At 53.1% G+C, this 15,070-nt stretch overlaps 2 protein-coding genes across 2 annotated transcripts; both read right to left on the minus strand.

Moving 5' to 3' along the window:
• Positions 1-3,378: 3,378 nt before the first annotated feature.
• MFSD5 (major facilitator superfamily domain containing 5) lies at positions 3,379-5,734 on the minus strand. Its single transcript, XM_072797764.1, has 2 exons — positions 5,551-5,734; positions 3,379-4,994 (listed from the first exon to the last, which is right to left on the minus strand). Exon 2 carries the CDS (start codon positions 4,974-4,976, stop codon positions 3,624-3,626), a length of 1,353 nt encoding a protein of 450 aa, XP_072653865.1. The 5' UTR covers positions 4,977-4,994; positions 5,551-5,734; the 3' UTR covers positions 3,379-3,623.
• A 6,685-nt stretch (positions 5,735-12,419) lies between these two features.
• On the minus strand, positions 12,420-13,178 carry LOC140616927 (uncharacterized). Its single transcript, XM_072797584.1, has one exon. The coding sequence runs from the start codon at positions 13,089-13,091 to the stop codon at positions 12,420-12,422; it is 672 nt and encodes a 223-aa protein (XP_072653685.1). The 5' UTR covers positions 13,092-13,178.
• Positions 13,179-15,070: the final 1,892 nt, after the last annotated feature.

Raw genomic sequence — 15,070 nt, forward strand, 5'->3', positions numbered from 1 at the left:
ATTTAATAGTGGTATGTAGAGTGAGATTAAGGGAGCCTGTTGTTTTTTTACATTTTTTATATAAATTGTATAATTTTTTTTAAGATTTTATTTATTTATCCATGAGAGACACGGAGAGAGAGGCAAATACACAGGAAGAGGGAGAAGCAGGCTCCACGCAGGGAGCCCAATGTGGGACTTGATCCCGGGACTCTAGGATCATGCCCTGGGCCGAAGGCAGGCACTAAACCGCTGAGCCACACAGGGATCCCTATTCTTTAAACATATATTTCTGTATTTCATTTGATCATTTTACAATGAGTTCATATAACTTTATTGTAAAAAAAAACTGTAAAGCAAATGTGAAGTATTTTTATGGCATTAGATCTAATCCCAAGCATGACAAATTTTTGTTTTATAATTCTATTCTGTGCTTCTGTGAGGAACCGGTGGCAAAAAATAATAATAAAAGGAACAGAGAACCACAGGGTTGGGGTGGGAGGAACAGTGATGGGGAGTAGAACCTCGACCTAGCCAAAGGGCTATGGCCATTAGTGGGGCAAAGCCCCTCCTCTTCCTGAGCAGGGACTAAATTTCCAGGAAGAGATAGTCCTCCAGGTCTCAGAACCCAGCACCATCCTCATGACCCAACCCTCCTTCCTTCTTGTCCGCTGGCTCCTGGTTCCTTGGGATGTTTCTGCTCTCCTCAGGATCTCTTAAAAGTTCCAAATCAAATAATCATGCATCCAGCTGGATGGGAAGTCAGAGAATCAGGAGCCTCTTAGTGAAAGATGGTGGTGTGTATCAAGTCTGACACCACGCTGACCTTCCCACTTGAGGAAGAGGAAATGAGTTCAAGTGGAACATACTGACACCCTACTCAGCTGCTCACATACCCTGGAGTCGAAGGCCTCAAATAGCTTGAGACTTCTATCTGGGCCAGGACCAAGGATAAACACTTCTGGGAATCACCCCACCACCAGGATGTGTTGGAAAGTTCTATACCCCATGACAGCCTCATCCATTCACTCTCGTATTCTGATCTAGTTAGGCTCAGCTGGACTGAAAAAGTTTTATTTATTTTTTTTGAAAAAGTTTTAAAATAAAATATAAAAGCAAACACTTATGTGGTGCTTACACTGTGGGCCAAGTGGTGTTCTGAGCACTTAAATACAATAATGCTTTTAGTCCTCAACAGAGCCCTATGAGGTAGAGACTATATTATCATCCTTACTTCACAGATGAGGAAACTAAGGCACAAATTTGAACCCAGGTAGTCAGGCTCTGGTTCCCTGCTCTTAACCGGTTGCCGATACTGCCTCTTGGCAGAGCATCATAAGCGGTGTTTTGCAGGCAGTGTGCTCCCGGTGAATCAATCTCACCTTTGACCCATATGGGCAGATACGAAAATGTGGACCAGATGGCTGAGGCCAAACACTCCTGGTCTCTTGCCCTTGTGCCAGGACAGGGCTTGGGATGAGGGAGCAAGGCTAGAGGGGAAAAGGCAGGTCAGCAAAGACCCAGGGGACACAGGCAGTACATGTCATAGAAGGAGCACTAGGTAGGCAGCAAGGAGCCCAGTTTAGCTTTGGCTTTGCCATTCACTTGCTTCATGCTCTTTATTAAAAAAAAAAAAAACATATATATATATATATATATATATCAGCACCTACTAGTACACTGCATGGCAAACAGTAAGTGCTTAATAAAAATATATTTAAGACTGAATGGACAATGCGCAAGATGCCTTGGAGCTCCTAACACCCTGTGCATCTGACAGGAGAGAGCCTTCCCCACTCTTTATCTGCCACCAGCCCCTTTGGGGAAAGGTCAGCGGGGACAAAACTAAAGGAACGCCATTGGTCTGTCTCTTCTTCCTATTTCGTTATCACTTAGAAATGTGGGGCCCCCTCACGCTTCCATCAGTAAGTAATCACTGTCATCCCAAAAAACAAATCACTAACTAGGCTCTGGACTCTAGTCAAAAGACTCCCCAGATAGGCAGCTCTTGAAAAGCCAGGTGTGAGCTCACCCCTCTCCTTCCAGGTATTTACTGAGCACAGCCACGGGCAAAGCACCCACTACGGGTATATATCGGGGACACAGAGGCAGGAAGACAGCACTGGCTCCTGCCCTCAGACCACACTATAGAGAGAGATGGAAAGTCTACAAATAACTCTAAAATATGACTCGACCAAAAAAAAAAAAAAAAAAAAATATGACTCGGTCCAGCTCAATGGGGCAGAAAAAGGAAGTGGAGTTTTGAAAGAGCCTCTCAGTCTCAAGATGGGGGGGGAAGGAAAAGGTATCTGTTTTTCTGTACTTAACCTCAACTTCTATTCCCTTCAGTCTGGGTGGGGGAACTTTTTTTTTTTTCCTTTCTTCACTGAATAGGGACTTGAGCCCCCCGCCCATTCCTCCTCCTCCTCTGCCTCCCTGTCAGAACCGCATCCACGCTGCATTCCTGCAGCACCAGCTGATATTATCTCTCTGCACATGTTGAAACTCGCAGATTCCGGTACATCTTGCATCTTCCTGTCTGGAAGGTAGACTGGGACCTGGGGAAATAGTGTCAATCCCTTTCCAAAACGGGTGGATCCTCCATGCCAGCTCAAGCACATTCTGGGACATACCCTTGAGCCTACCCTCCCTTCATCCCCACCTTTCTTAAGACTGGCTCTCCTTCTACCGAGAAGCCTGGGTTTTGGTGGGAGGAGGAAAGGGAGATAAAATCAGGTGAGGCAGGGAGGGGCCCACAGAACTGGTGTTCCCACTGGTACTGTTTCCTGCCCTGATGGCTTCCTCACCCTCATTCAGGCTGGGTGGGGAAGAATCAGGTCCAGACAAAGTGTCCCAGTCCCTCAGCCATTCACTGTTCTTTCCCCTTGGTAGTCCTTCACTTAGGTTTCATGGAAGGATACAGGACACAGGACCTGGTGGGAGCACGTGGTGCGGGACAAACAGTCCCTTCTGCCACAGAGACAGAAGGCAGGTAGCATATGTGTGCTGAGGTGCAAGCTTGTTTCTGCAGGAAGGTTTCAGATTTGCCCCAAGGGGTGGTCACAGAGGCAACTCAAGCCCCTGGAATCTCTGTTCACACCACCTGCTCCAGAGACTGTCTCACCCTGATTGTGGAGCAAGGGTCTTGCTGGGCAACTGGAGAGGGTACCTGTCCCCAGGGCAACAAGATATAGAAGACCCAGGAGCCTCAGGCAGTCCCCACCCATTTCAGCAAAGGGGCAATGCCACAGCTCTCGGTTTAAACTGGAGACAGTCTTGGAGACTAGAACTACAAATGCCTTTTGCTAATAAGCCCACCTTCAGCCTCAAACTCTCCGGCTGCCCACACACCAGAAACTACTGAGGTGGGTGCAGGTGAGGATGAGCAAATCCAATCAATGACCAGTTAAAAGTGTTTATTTTTAAATGGAAAGGGGAGAGGGAGTAACACAGAGGCAACTTGTGGCATCTTCTTTCCAGGCCATCACCCCCATGTACTCTCCAACCCAAAGCACTGGCAGGAGGGGCCCCAGGACAGGCTGAGGCCCAGACAGTTGCAAAGTCTGTCACGGAGAGATCTGTATACCACCCCGGAGAGGTGGGATTCGAGAGTCCTTCCCAGTCCCCCTTGTCCTGGAACCGGGCTAGAGCTCAGGGGCATAGGGCTCCCCGGTGGGTGAGGGTACCCGCAGCTCAGCATTGTGCCTGACCACGGTGAAGAGTCCCACCACCGCCAGCAGAGCCATCACCATGACGGCAGAGCAGATGCTGAACATGTTCCGAGTGCCCGTTTTGTGATCACTGTCATGGAGAACTAGGAGCCCCAGGCAGGCCAGCAAGTGCAGGGGCACCCGGAACCAGTTGAGTACACCAGCTTGCTCTGTCTCGGGGATCACCTTTCTCCGCAGGAAGCTCATGCTGGGAAAGTACAGCCCACAGGCCAATTCGATAAGGAGAAAGGCTATGAAGGACTCCACTGGACTCTCCTGGCCTGGGCTGGTGGAGAAAGTCAACATGAAAAGGGAGAAGACAACGATGAGGACAGCAAGGGAGAGTAGGTGCATGGGCTGAAGGTGGTACCTCTTGGAGGTAGCAATGCGGTACAGCGAAGAGCCAAGCAGGCTGGCTGCCATGAAACTGGAGAAGACAATGCCCAGCGGAGCCCCATGTGGGTCCAGCACAGGCGTCCAGAGGAAGACAAAAATGAAGATGACGCTCTCAAACAGGGCTTGTATGGTGCCTAGCAGCAGCACGCGGCGGTCCGACAGGAGGCAGCGCAGGCCTCCAGCACAAGTCCTTGAGAAGGCACGCTGCCGATCATAGTTCTCTCCCCAGTTATGAAGGGCCAAGGCCCCAGCCAGAGCCAAGAGAGGGATGGCAGCCACAAAGGGCGCCACGGGCCCCAGCCCCATCCAGCAGGCCACCGCTTCAGCTGCCACACCTGCCGCTACAGCCAGCACATGGTTCCAGAAGGCAGCTCGGGCAAAGGTAGCTGGGATCCACTCAGCAGGGAAGTCATGACGCTCCACGTGTTCATGGACGTACCAGGCCTCGAAGGCGGAGAAGAGCAGCGCTGTGGACAGCCCTCCGAGGGCTCGGCCCATCAGCAGCACAAAGTAATCCCAAGAGAGTTTCGTTAAGCAGCAGAGAGAGTAAGTGAGGGAGAAGAGGACACAGGACTTCTTGCGACCCAGCCAATCCACAAGGGAGGAGGCCACCAGTCCAAAAAGGACTGTGGAGGCAAGGCCACAGACATAGAGGATGGCAATCTGCCCCTCCAGGAAGTGGTAATGCTGATAGAGTTTGTAGAGGTAGGGGGCCTGGAGCCAGTCAGCCGCCAGGGCCAGGAAGTAGACCTGATAGAAGTCCAGTTGAAACCGGAGGAAGGAGGGGTTGCTGCAGGCCCTTCCAGGGGGCTTAGCCCGGCATCTTGACAGCTCCAACCCCAGGCAGGAGGCCAGGAGGACCACAAAAGCAAGATAGGCAGTCACCAGCATGGCGGGCCCCCGGACGACCTAGGTAGGGGAGGAAGGGGGGGTGGGATTTACATCCATTGCCCGGGCAGCACTGCCAAGGGGCGGGTGTCCACGCAGAAGCAGCTGCACCCACCCCCCACCCGACCCCACCCCCGCCACCTGCACTTCCCCGCCGCTCAGCTCCACTCCCCCGGAGCTCGGACCGGAGGGACCAGTTGGGTGGGTGGGAGGAGCGGCCCGCCAGGCCGGGTCTCCCGGGACACTGCGGGGCAGGGCGGGGCGAGGGGAGAAGGAGCATCCGCCCCACCCTCGCCCGGCGCAGCAAAGAGGGGGTCCCCTCGACACGGCGACGGCGGCCGCGCGGGTGGAGGGGCTGCTGCCCTCGCCCAGCTCGGCCTCCGCAGGCGCGTCACCCCCACGCTCTCCGGGCCGCTGCACTGGGCCCCCGAGCGTCCCGCCCGCGCCGGCCTCCAGGGCCGCTCCAGGGTCCCGCGCGCGCACCCCGGGCCCGGGCCCCCCCGCCGCGCCCCCGAGCCCCAGCCCGGCGCCCCCGCGCCGCCACGCCTGCTCGCGCCTCGCCCCAACCGCGGCTCACCTGCTGCCCCGGGCTGCGGGGACGCCGCGGACGCGTCCGGCTCCAGGCCGCCCCGCCGCCCAGCCCGCTCGACGTCCGGCTCCGGCTCGGGCTCGGGTTCCAGCAGCGCGCCCGCCCCTCACAGCCCGCTTCCGGGAGCCGGGGAGGCCTCTGGCCGCCGCCATGATGGCCCCGTCACGTGACGGGGTGAGGCGCCCAGGCCCCGCCCCCGGCCCGCCCAGGCCCCGCCCCCGCGCTCCAGGCCCCGCCCCCGGCTCCCGGAGGCAGCCGAGCAGGGCGGTGGCGGCGGCGGCAGCTGGCCCTCCCCGCGGCCTTCCCGTGACAGCCGCTCCTCCGACTCCCGGGTACCTGCGGCGCCGCCTCCACATAAAGACCCACTTCCTCTCTCTCCTCCGTCGCAGGGCAGTGCCGCAGTCCTGCCGACGCGCGGGCTGCCCTCCGCGGGCCGGTCCGGCGGTAGCGCCCTGGGCCCCGACGTGGTGCGGCGCAGACACCTGAGGGAGGCGGTGTGGGTCAAGGGCCTGGGGACTGGGGACGCAGCCGGCCGAGGCCCCAACCCCAGATCCGTCACTTAGTGTCCCAATTTCTTTGCCTGCTGTCAGGGGGGAGCAGTGCCCGAGGAAAAAGGGCGAAGGGTCAGCCCACCTCTCGCCCCTTACCAGCCGTGCTCCCCTGGAAAGGTTCTTTCCCTTGTGCTCCAGATTTAAGAGTGGCTCGACGGCTTCTCACCTCACTGAGCATGGAAGCCCAGGCCTTCGTGATGACCTAGAAACCCTCTGTGTCGGGTTCCTCTGCCACTTCTCTGACTTTATCTACAATTCTCCCTCCAGACTCTTTTTTTTTTTTTTAAAGATTTATTTATTTATTCATGAGAGACACAGACTGAGAGAGAGGCAGAGACACAGGCAGAGGGAGAAGCAGGCTCCATGCAGGGAACCCAACAAGGGACCCAATCCTGGATCCCGGGATCATGGCCTGAGCCAAAGGCAGGCGCCCAACCACTGAGCAACCCAGGCATCCCTCTCTCCAGACTCTTCCTACTCCATCTGTATTGGGGACCTCCAGGGCCTTTGCACACTGTGCCCTGCAAGGTTCTTCTCCCAAAGACCCACATGATTCCCTCCTTCAGCCCCTCGGGTTTCCTGTTCCAAGGCTGCCTTATCAGAGAGGCCTTCCCGGGCCATCCTGTTGAAAACAGCAACACGGCCACCTCCACTAGAGATCTACCTGCTGTCCTTCCAGCCTCATTCCCCTTTGCTGCCTTTTCTCCATAGCACTTAACACCATCTGGCACATTATGTATTTTATTTATTTATTATCTCTTCTCCCTAAAGGTTTTTATCTATTTGTTCACTTGTGTTTCCAGTACTTAAAACAGTTACTGGGGTGGGGAGTGGGGTGGGGGGAGGCACCTTGCTGGCTCAGTCAGAAAAGCATTTGCCTCTTGGTCTTGGGGGTGGGGTGGAAGTGGGAGTTCTAACCCCATGTTGGGTGTAGACATCACTAAAAAAAAGAAATGAAGTTGAAGAAAAAACCCCAACAGTTATTGGTAAGTAAAAAGCATTCAATAAACATTTGATGAAGAAATGAATAAATTAATCTAGATAAATTAGTCTAAAAAGTGCTGGCCCCTATTAGCTGGTAACTCTCATCAGTCATCTATATGCATCTAAGCTCTGTTTTAAGAATTCCTGGGCTAGGGATCCCTGGGTGGCGCAGCGGTTTAGCGCCTGCCTTTGGCCCAGGGCGTGATCCTGGAGACCCGGGATCGAATCCCACGTTGGGCTCCCGGTGCATGGAGCCTGCTTCTCCCTCTGCCTGTGTCTCTGCCTCTCTCTCTCTGTGACTATCATAAATAAATAAAAAAATTTAAAAAAATAAAAATATTAAAAAAAAAAAAAAAAGAATTCCTGGGCTAGGGCAGCCCCAGTGGCTCAGCAGTTTAGCACTGCCTTCAGCCCGGGCGTGATCCTGGAGACCCAAGATCGAGGCCCAGGACCAAGTCCCATATCGGGCTCCGTGCATGGAGCCTGCTTCTCCCTCTGCCTGTGTCTCTGCCTCTCTCTCTGTGTGTGTCTCTCATGAATAAATAAATAAAATCTTAAAAAAAAAAAAAAAGAATTCCTAGGCTATCTGCTATAGACCAATTAACTGTCACAACAACCCATAAGATAGGTACTATTATTATCCTTGAGAGTTGGAAAGGTTATATAATATGCCCAGAGTCTCATGGTAAGAGGTAGAATTAGAACTGGGACCCAGATCTTTCCAGTTCCACTCTCATGTGGTTTCTGAGAAGATTAAATGAGTTTACTCATTTGCACAGGCGATTAGTAAATGTTGGTTTCCTTTATGCTAAAGCTTGGAAGGCAGAGGGATTACATCTTGAGAATACTTTTTTTTTTTTTTTAAGTAAGCTCCACGCTGGGCGTGGAGCTTAACACAGGGCTTGAACTCACCACCCTGAGATCAAGGCCTGAGCTGAGTAAGATCAAGAGTCTGATGCTGGGATCCCTGGGTGGTGCAGTGGTTTGGCGCCTGCCTTTGGCCCAGTGTGCAATCCTGGAGACCCGGGATCGAATCCCACGTTGGGCTCCCGGTGCATGGAGCCTGCTTCTCCCTCTGCCTCTCTCTCTCTCTGTGACTATCATAAATAAATAAAAATTTTAAAAAAATAAAAAAAAAAAGAGTCTGATGCTTAATTGACTGAGCCACCCAGACACTTGGAGGAATACTTTCTTGTAATAAACAACCAAGATAACCTACAAGTTCCAGAGTTTATTCCCAACTGGCAAACTCCTACAGAGTAGGAAGGGGTAATGGTTCCATGGTTCCCATGCATTCATATAGAAACACAAAGATTAAAAACCATGTTTTCCCCAAGGTAATTCAGTGAATGAGAGGATAAGTAACCCAAATACTCTCCATCCTAGTCCTGGACTAAAGCTTCTTCGAACTCATGACACCTGTTTCTTTTGGAGAGGAGGTCATCCTGAATGAAGGCAAGAGTGGGGCAGGATGGCCTTACATTCCTGGCCTCTTTTCCAGGAGGGAGGCCAATTTTCTCCCATTGTTGAGCTGCATTTTGCTCAGAAGCACTTGGCAAAGAGAGACTTACAGCAAGATTACATTATTTTGGATTTTTTTTTTTTGTCTTTGGCCTATTGTGGGACCTATTAAAAATGTGTTTAGTCTTAAGTCTCCCCTGTCCCCTACAGAACTGTGAAGCACAGCTGGGAAACATCCTAACATGGGAAATGTGCCAGCAGAGGACTGGAAAGGATAAAAGGCAGCCTGTGAGCACAACCCATCTCTAGGACATGCTTCTATTAGAGGGCAAGGAGGGCTGAGGTCTGTGTATTGGAGAGCCACAGGGGAAGTCCTGTTTTCAGGGAAGGTGGGAGAGTGCTCTGGGGATAACTAGGAACCCTGCTCACCAGAGGAGCATCATTTAAAACTGGTATTATGAAAGTGTTCAAACATACACAAGGGTAGAGAGTGTAGTTCTACAAACCCCTATATAAATGTAATAATATTAATTTTGTCACTTTGTTCCTTCTACTCCTTTCAGTCCCTTTTTATTTGCCAAAATTTTTTAAAGTAAGTATGTCACTTCACTCCATACTTTGACCTACATCTCTAGGAAATAAGGCCCTTTTCTTACACAACCCCAAAGCCATTTTACATCTAACAAAATCAATACTGATTTCTTGGCATTGTAAATAACCAGTCCATAATTAAAAGGCTCTAAAATGCTCTTTTTTACAATTGGGTTGTCCAAATCAGGAACCAAACAAGATCCACATGCTCCATATAATAGTTGTCCTTTAATTATTCTTTATTATTATTCCCCACCTCCCCCAGCCATTGACTAGTTGAAGAAGTTGGGTCAGATTTCCTTGAAAAGTTTCCACATTCTGAATGTGTCTTCCTACTTTCTTACTGTGTCATTTAAATTGTTCCTCCATCCCTGAGATTTCCTTTTAAATGGAAGTTAGTTCTAGAAGTTTGATTTGAATCACATTCAGGTTTTTTTGTGTGTTTATTCCTTATTGTTTGGCAAGAGTCTTTCTTGGTGGTGCTGAGTGCTTCAGATTAGATCACATCAGGATGTACGAAGTGGGTGGTTGTGCCCCTTTCAGTGGTGGTAAGATTCATCAGTGGGGTCAGGTGGTGACAGCTTGATTCCTCCATTGTAAAGTTCCCCATCAACCATCATCTTTGGTTTCCTCCATTCATGATTCTCCCTTTGATTAATTATTTCACTAAGAGTTGCAAAATGGTTTTTCTAATTCCATATTCCTTCCACATTAGCTGGAATTCTGCCGTAAATGAGAAGTTCTCTCCACCACTTAGAGCTATTTGGCTACCCTGGAATATAGTTTATATAGGACAAGCAGCATAAATACTTAATTCTTTTTTTTTCCCCAAAGATCATTTTTTTTTTTTAAGTAATCTCTACACCCAGTGTGGGGCTTGAACCTACAAGCCCAAGACCAAGACTTGCATGCTCCACTGACTGAGCCAGCCAGATGCCCCAATTCTTTTGCTTTTTAATTGCTAATATTCAGAATAAGAAGTTGAAAGAAGGGCAGCCCGGGTGGCTCAGCAGTTTAGCGCCACCTTCAGCCCAGGGCCTGATCCTGGAGTCCCGGGATCGAGTGCCATGTCGGGCTCCCGGTACATGGAGCCTGCTTCTCCCTCTGCCTGTGTCTCTGCCTCTCTCTGTGTGTGACTATCATAAATAAATAAACATTTTTAAAAAAATAAATTAAAAAAAATAAAACCTTAAAAAAAAAAGAAGAAGTTGGAAGAAGCACCATTTTTAAAACGTTTGAGCTGGGCAGCCCCTGTGGTGCAGCGGTTTAGTGCCGCCTGTGGCCTGGGGTGTGAACCTGGAGGCCCAGAATCGAGTCCCACGTCGGGCTCCCTGCATGGAGCCTGCTTCTCCCTCTGCCTGTGTCTCTGCCTCTCTCTCTCTTTCTCTCTCTCTCTCTCTCTCTGTGTGTGTGTGTCTCTATGAATAAATAAATAAAAATCTTTAAAAATAAAAATAAAAAAATAAAACGTTTGAGCTTAGACCTGAGTAGGGATGGAGGGCCTGGATCATGGAAGGGGAAAGGAAGGTAGCTGTGTCCAGCCCTTGCTCACATCAGTGCTTGGGGCATGTGGGAACAGACAGACATTGGAGGACTCACTGTCCTGAATCTCATGTAGCAGTGAGATGGGCATGACACAGGCATGGTGTGCGGGTACCTCTAGGACCCCCAGAGAGAGAGAGAAAGCCAGATATGGGGAGGCAAGAGAGAGATGAGAAGTGAAAGAAAAGCAGATAGATGCAGAAGACAGGGGGACAAGGACAAAAAGGAAAATAGAAATGAAAGGGATCGGGCAGCCCGATGGCCCAGCGGTTTGGCGCCACCTTCGGCCCAGGGCGTGATCCTGGGGTCCCCGGGTCGAGTTCCGCGCCCCGCAGGGAGCCTGCTTCTCCCTCTGCCCCTCTCTTTCTGTGTCTCATGAATAAATAAATAAAATCTTAAGAAAAGAAAATCTTTAGGGCAGCCCGGGGGGCTCAGCGGTTTGGCACTGCCTTCAGCCCAGGGCGTGATCCTGGAGTCCCGGGATCGAGTCCAGCGTCGGCCTCCCCGCATGGAGCCTGCTTCTCCCTCTGCCTGTGTCTCTGTGTCTCTCATGAATAAATAAGTAGGTAGAATCTTTAAAAAACAAAATTAAATTAAAAATAAGTCAGATGGGGAAATGGAGGGAGAAATAGAGAGAGAAGAGGGAAAACTGACATAGAAACAAAGTTAGCTGAAGGCAGAATGTCCCAGGGACGCAAGGAGAAAGTAGGAATGGAGAGAGATTTGTAGGAAGACAGAGGAAGGGTAGAGAGAAGGCTACCCAGGGGTAGAAAGGAAAGAACAAGGGGCCCCAGAGGAGGAGGCTGAGGAAGAGAACACTGGAACAGACTAGTATCTGAGGACTTGAGGAATGTGGGGGGGCACTTGGGGGCTCTCGGCTTAGGGTTTAGTCCTGGGCAGCTTCCCCTGGTGGCTTCTCCAAACCCTCAGCCCTTAAGGACAGGGATTCTGAGCAGCCAAGTGGATGGGATCACTGGGAGCCTGAGTCTAGGGTTCCTAACCGCCCTTGTCCCTGTACCGGAGGAGCATCGGTGTCACAGGTGGGGTTATTGCTGGAAGGCTGAAGTCATGAAAGACAAGACATCCAAAAAAAAAAAAAAAAGAAAGAAAGAAAAGAAAGACAAGGTATCCAGACAGAGAACACCAGGTTCCTAGTAGCAAAGGACCACGAAGGGTGTCATAATATCCGGGGGGGCAAGAGCCAGGAACCCCCTGCTCACCTTCTCTTCTGGTCCAAGAGCCACTGACCGTCTTGGTCTGACTGAAGATGAGAGGTAAGGGGTCCAGGGCCTCTTGGTCAGCCAGGGACATGGGTGGAGGTCCACGGGGCAAAAAGGTGGCCTCTGGACCAGAATCCCCTCCTGCCGGTAGAGGAGGAAGGCACCTTGTCCACGCACACTAGACGGGAGCCAAGAAGGCCCTCCTCCGGCAGACGCCGGCTGGGGAAGAAGCTGTCCAACGTGCTCACCTTCGGCGGCCGCGAGGGAGACTCTGAGAAGCGCTTTCTGTTCCAGAAGTCGCGGAAGAGGAGGCCCTGGAGCCGGCGGGACCAGAAGCAGAAGCAGAAGCAGAGAGGAACACCAAAGCTCATGGCCTGCTCTCAGGGCTGAGGGGGAGCCCCCGCCTCTACCTGTCCGGCCTCTCGTCCCTTCAGAGCTTCTGCGTCCCCAGGAAGCAGGTGGCAGGAGAGCTGGGGAGACGGACCACCTCTCGGGGGCCCAGAGCCCCCTAGACTATCAGACAGTGCCTCTGGGCGCTGCGCTGTCCCCTGAAGCGGGCGGCTGGGCCCTCGGAGCAGGGGTGGACGGGGCGGGGGCCCTGGCAGGTCGCTGGGCCCTCGGAGCACGGGTAGGGGGGGCAGGGGCCTGTGGAGCAGGGGTAAGGGGGGCAGGGGCCCTGGCAGGCCGCTGGGCCCTCAGAGCAGTAGGGGGGGCAGGGGCCCTGGCAGGCCGCTGGGCCCTTGGAGCAGGGGTAGGGGGGGCAGGGGCCTGTGGAGCAGGGGTAGGGGGTGCAGGGGCCCTGGCAGGCCGCTGGGCCCTTGGAGCAGGGGTAGACCGGGCAGGGCGAGGCGCGGCAGCAGCTCAAGTGCGGACCAGAGCCCGGGACGCAGGAGCTGTGGGGACAAGTCCAGGGAGGACAGGTGGGGCAGGGGGGGCAGGAGCAGGTACAGGGGGGTCCGGGGAGGCCGGGACAGGAGGGGCAGGTAGCTGCATAGGAGGGATAAGCCGGGCAGGAGCAGGCGGGAGGAGGACAGCCAGGGCAGGGGCAAACACAGGCGGAGGGCGGCCCGGGCGGCCAGGGCGGGGCAGCTGGGGGGCCGTGCCTGGGGGGGCTCGGCGGCCGTGGGTGGGTGGCCCTCTGGTTCCGAGGCCCCAGGCGCAGGCCCAGGGAGAAGTCCATTCCCCTGCGGAGCGGCCGGCTGGGGCTCGGGGAAGGGCAGGGGTGAAGTAGGCGGGGCGGGCGAGCGAGGCAGGGGTGGGGGCAGGATTAGACCTAAGACCCTGCTGAGCCTCTGCGGATCCTGCCGGGAGCTCGGGAGCTCGGACCTCCCCGGCCAGCCCTCCCCCTCCGGCGGCCCAGAGCAGAACCCTCCCGCTAGGCCTCCAGCCCTTTCTTCCCACTGTTCTTCTGCTGGGCTCCGGATGCTCTTTTTCTTTTCCCTGCCTGGTGACGGTCTCTCATCCCTGAAGTCTTCCCCTTTATTCAGTCAAAAGGTTTCTCTTGAGTGCCAGGCACCTGACACCTGCCTGGGTGAGGCCCCCTGCCCGGATGCTCCTCCGGCCCCGACGGCCAGAAAGGCTGCCTCCAGCTCCAGGATAGCCACCCCCTAGGGATTTAGGGGGGCAGCGGGGGCAGCAGCAGAGCTGTCTGAGACCCTGAGCCAGGGATGTTGGCGAGAGCGGACGGTGGAAGGAGGATGCCTAGGTTCTGGGGATTTCCAGACAGGGCAAATCCCAGGTGTTTGCGGGGGGTGGGGTGGGGTGGGGGGAGCAATGCCCGGCTGTCTCTGGAAGACTGACAACCAGCCTGGACAATTATTATTTGAGGACTTATCAAGTATCAGGTAGTGAATAAGGCAGCTAAGTTTCCTCTTTTATAGAGCTCCCATAAAAGCGAGGGGTGGGGCAGGGTGGAGACCAAAATGAAACAGGTAAACAAACAAATACGTGAGCTTATTTCAGAGCATGAGAATGGCTGTGAGAAATGCGGGGCAAACCTGATGAAAGGTGGCTCCCACAGGTAGGTCCAGCAGGGGCGGCTAGCGGACCCCCAGACAGTCAGGTATGACAACGCTTAAAGTTTCGGTGGGAAATAGCAGTCTGTCAAGGCCCAGCAGACCAGGGGAGAGCTGCCTGAGGCTGAATGGATCCCTGGTGGCTGGGCTGTGGAGAAAAACAAGACGGGGAGGGATAAGGAATGTGGCAGGTTGCAATCTAATATTTGGTGGTCAGGGAAGGTGTCACCACGGAGAGGGGAAATGTTAGCAAAGACCTGAAGGAAATGAGGGAGAGAGCCCTGGATAGACCTAGTGGGAGGGCATTCAGCGGAAGGTTGAGCGAGGGAGCAGAAGGGGCAACCCTGGACCCTGGGGGAGGGGGGGGCAAAGGGGAGAGTCCTAAGGCACAGGTGGAAAGCAAGGCAGGGGCCCCTCACGCCAGGCCCCGGCTGGGGTTTGGATCTTACTCCAATAAAAGGGAAAATAGGGGAGGGTCTTAAGCAAGAAAGTCTATTGATCTTGGTCTCCCGCCTGCCCCTGGTTAGAAGGTTCTGCTTCCCTTGTAATTGGTGTAACCACTTTGGGAAACAGTCGGGCATTATCTGATAAATTGAGATGGCCCTTAGGAACACTTCGACTCTTAGGTTTTGTCTTTGAAGTAAGCTTTATGCCCAATGTGGGGCTTGAACTCATGAACCCCAAGATCAAGAGTTGCATGCTTTCGGGACTGAGCCAGCCAGGCCCACCCCCCCACCCCCCCCACCCCCCCCCCCCGCCGACTCTCAGTTTTACAGCCTGGAAGATCTCTTGCACATATGTCCTGGGAAATGTGTACGAGAATGTTCTTAGCATTGTTTATGACAGGCATACTGAAAACAACTCAAACATCTACCAACAGGAGGATGAAAACATAAATCGTGATATATGCTTTTTTTATTTTATTAAAAATTTTAGGGATCCCTGGGTGGTGCAGTGGTTTGGCACCTGCCTTTGGCCCAGGGCGCGATCCTGGAGACCCGGGATCAAATCCCACGTCGGGCTCCTGATGCATGGAGCCTGCTTCTCCCTCTGCCTATGTCTCTGCCTCTCTCTCTCTCTCTCTCTCTCTCTCTGTGTGTGTGTGACTATCATAAATAAATAAAAATTTTAAAAAAAGATTTAA

The sequence above is a fragment of the Canis lupus genome, chromosome 25, assembly GCF_048164855.1.
Source record: "Canis lupus baileyi chromosome 25, mCanLup2.hap1, whole genome shotgun sequence".
Taxonomy (NCBI): Eukaryota; Metazoa; Chordata; class Mammalia; order Carnivora; family Canidae; genus Canis; species Canis lupus.

Coding starts and splice junctions, on each gene's coding strand:
- MFSD5 (XM_072797764.1), bottom strand. CDS start 4,976: ATGCTGGTGACTGCCTATCTTGCTTTTGTGGTCCTCCTGGCCTCCTGC.
- LOC140616927 (XM_072797584.1), bottom strand. CDS start 13,091: ATGGACTTCTCCCTGGGCCTGCGCCTGGGGCCTCGGAACCAGAGGGCC.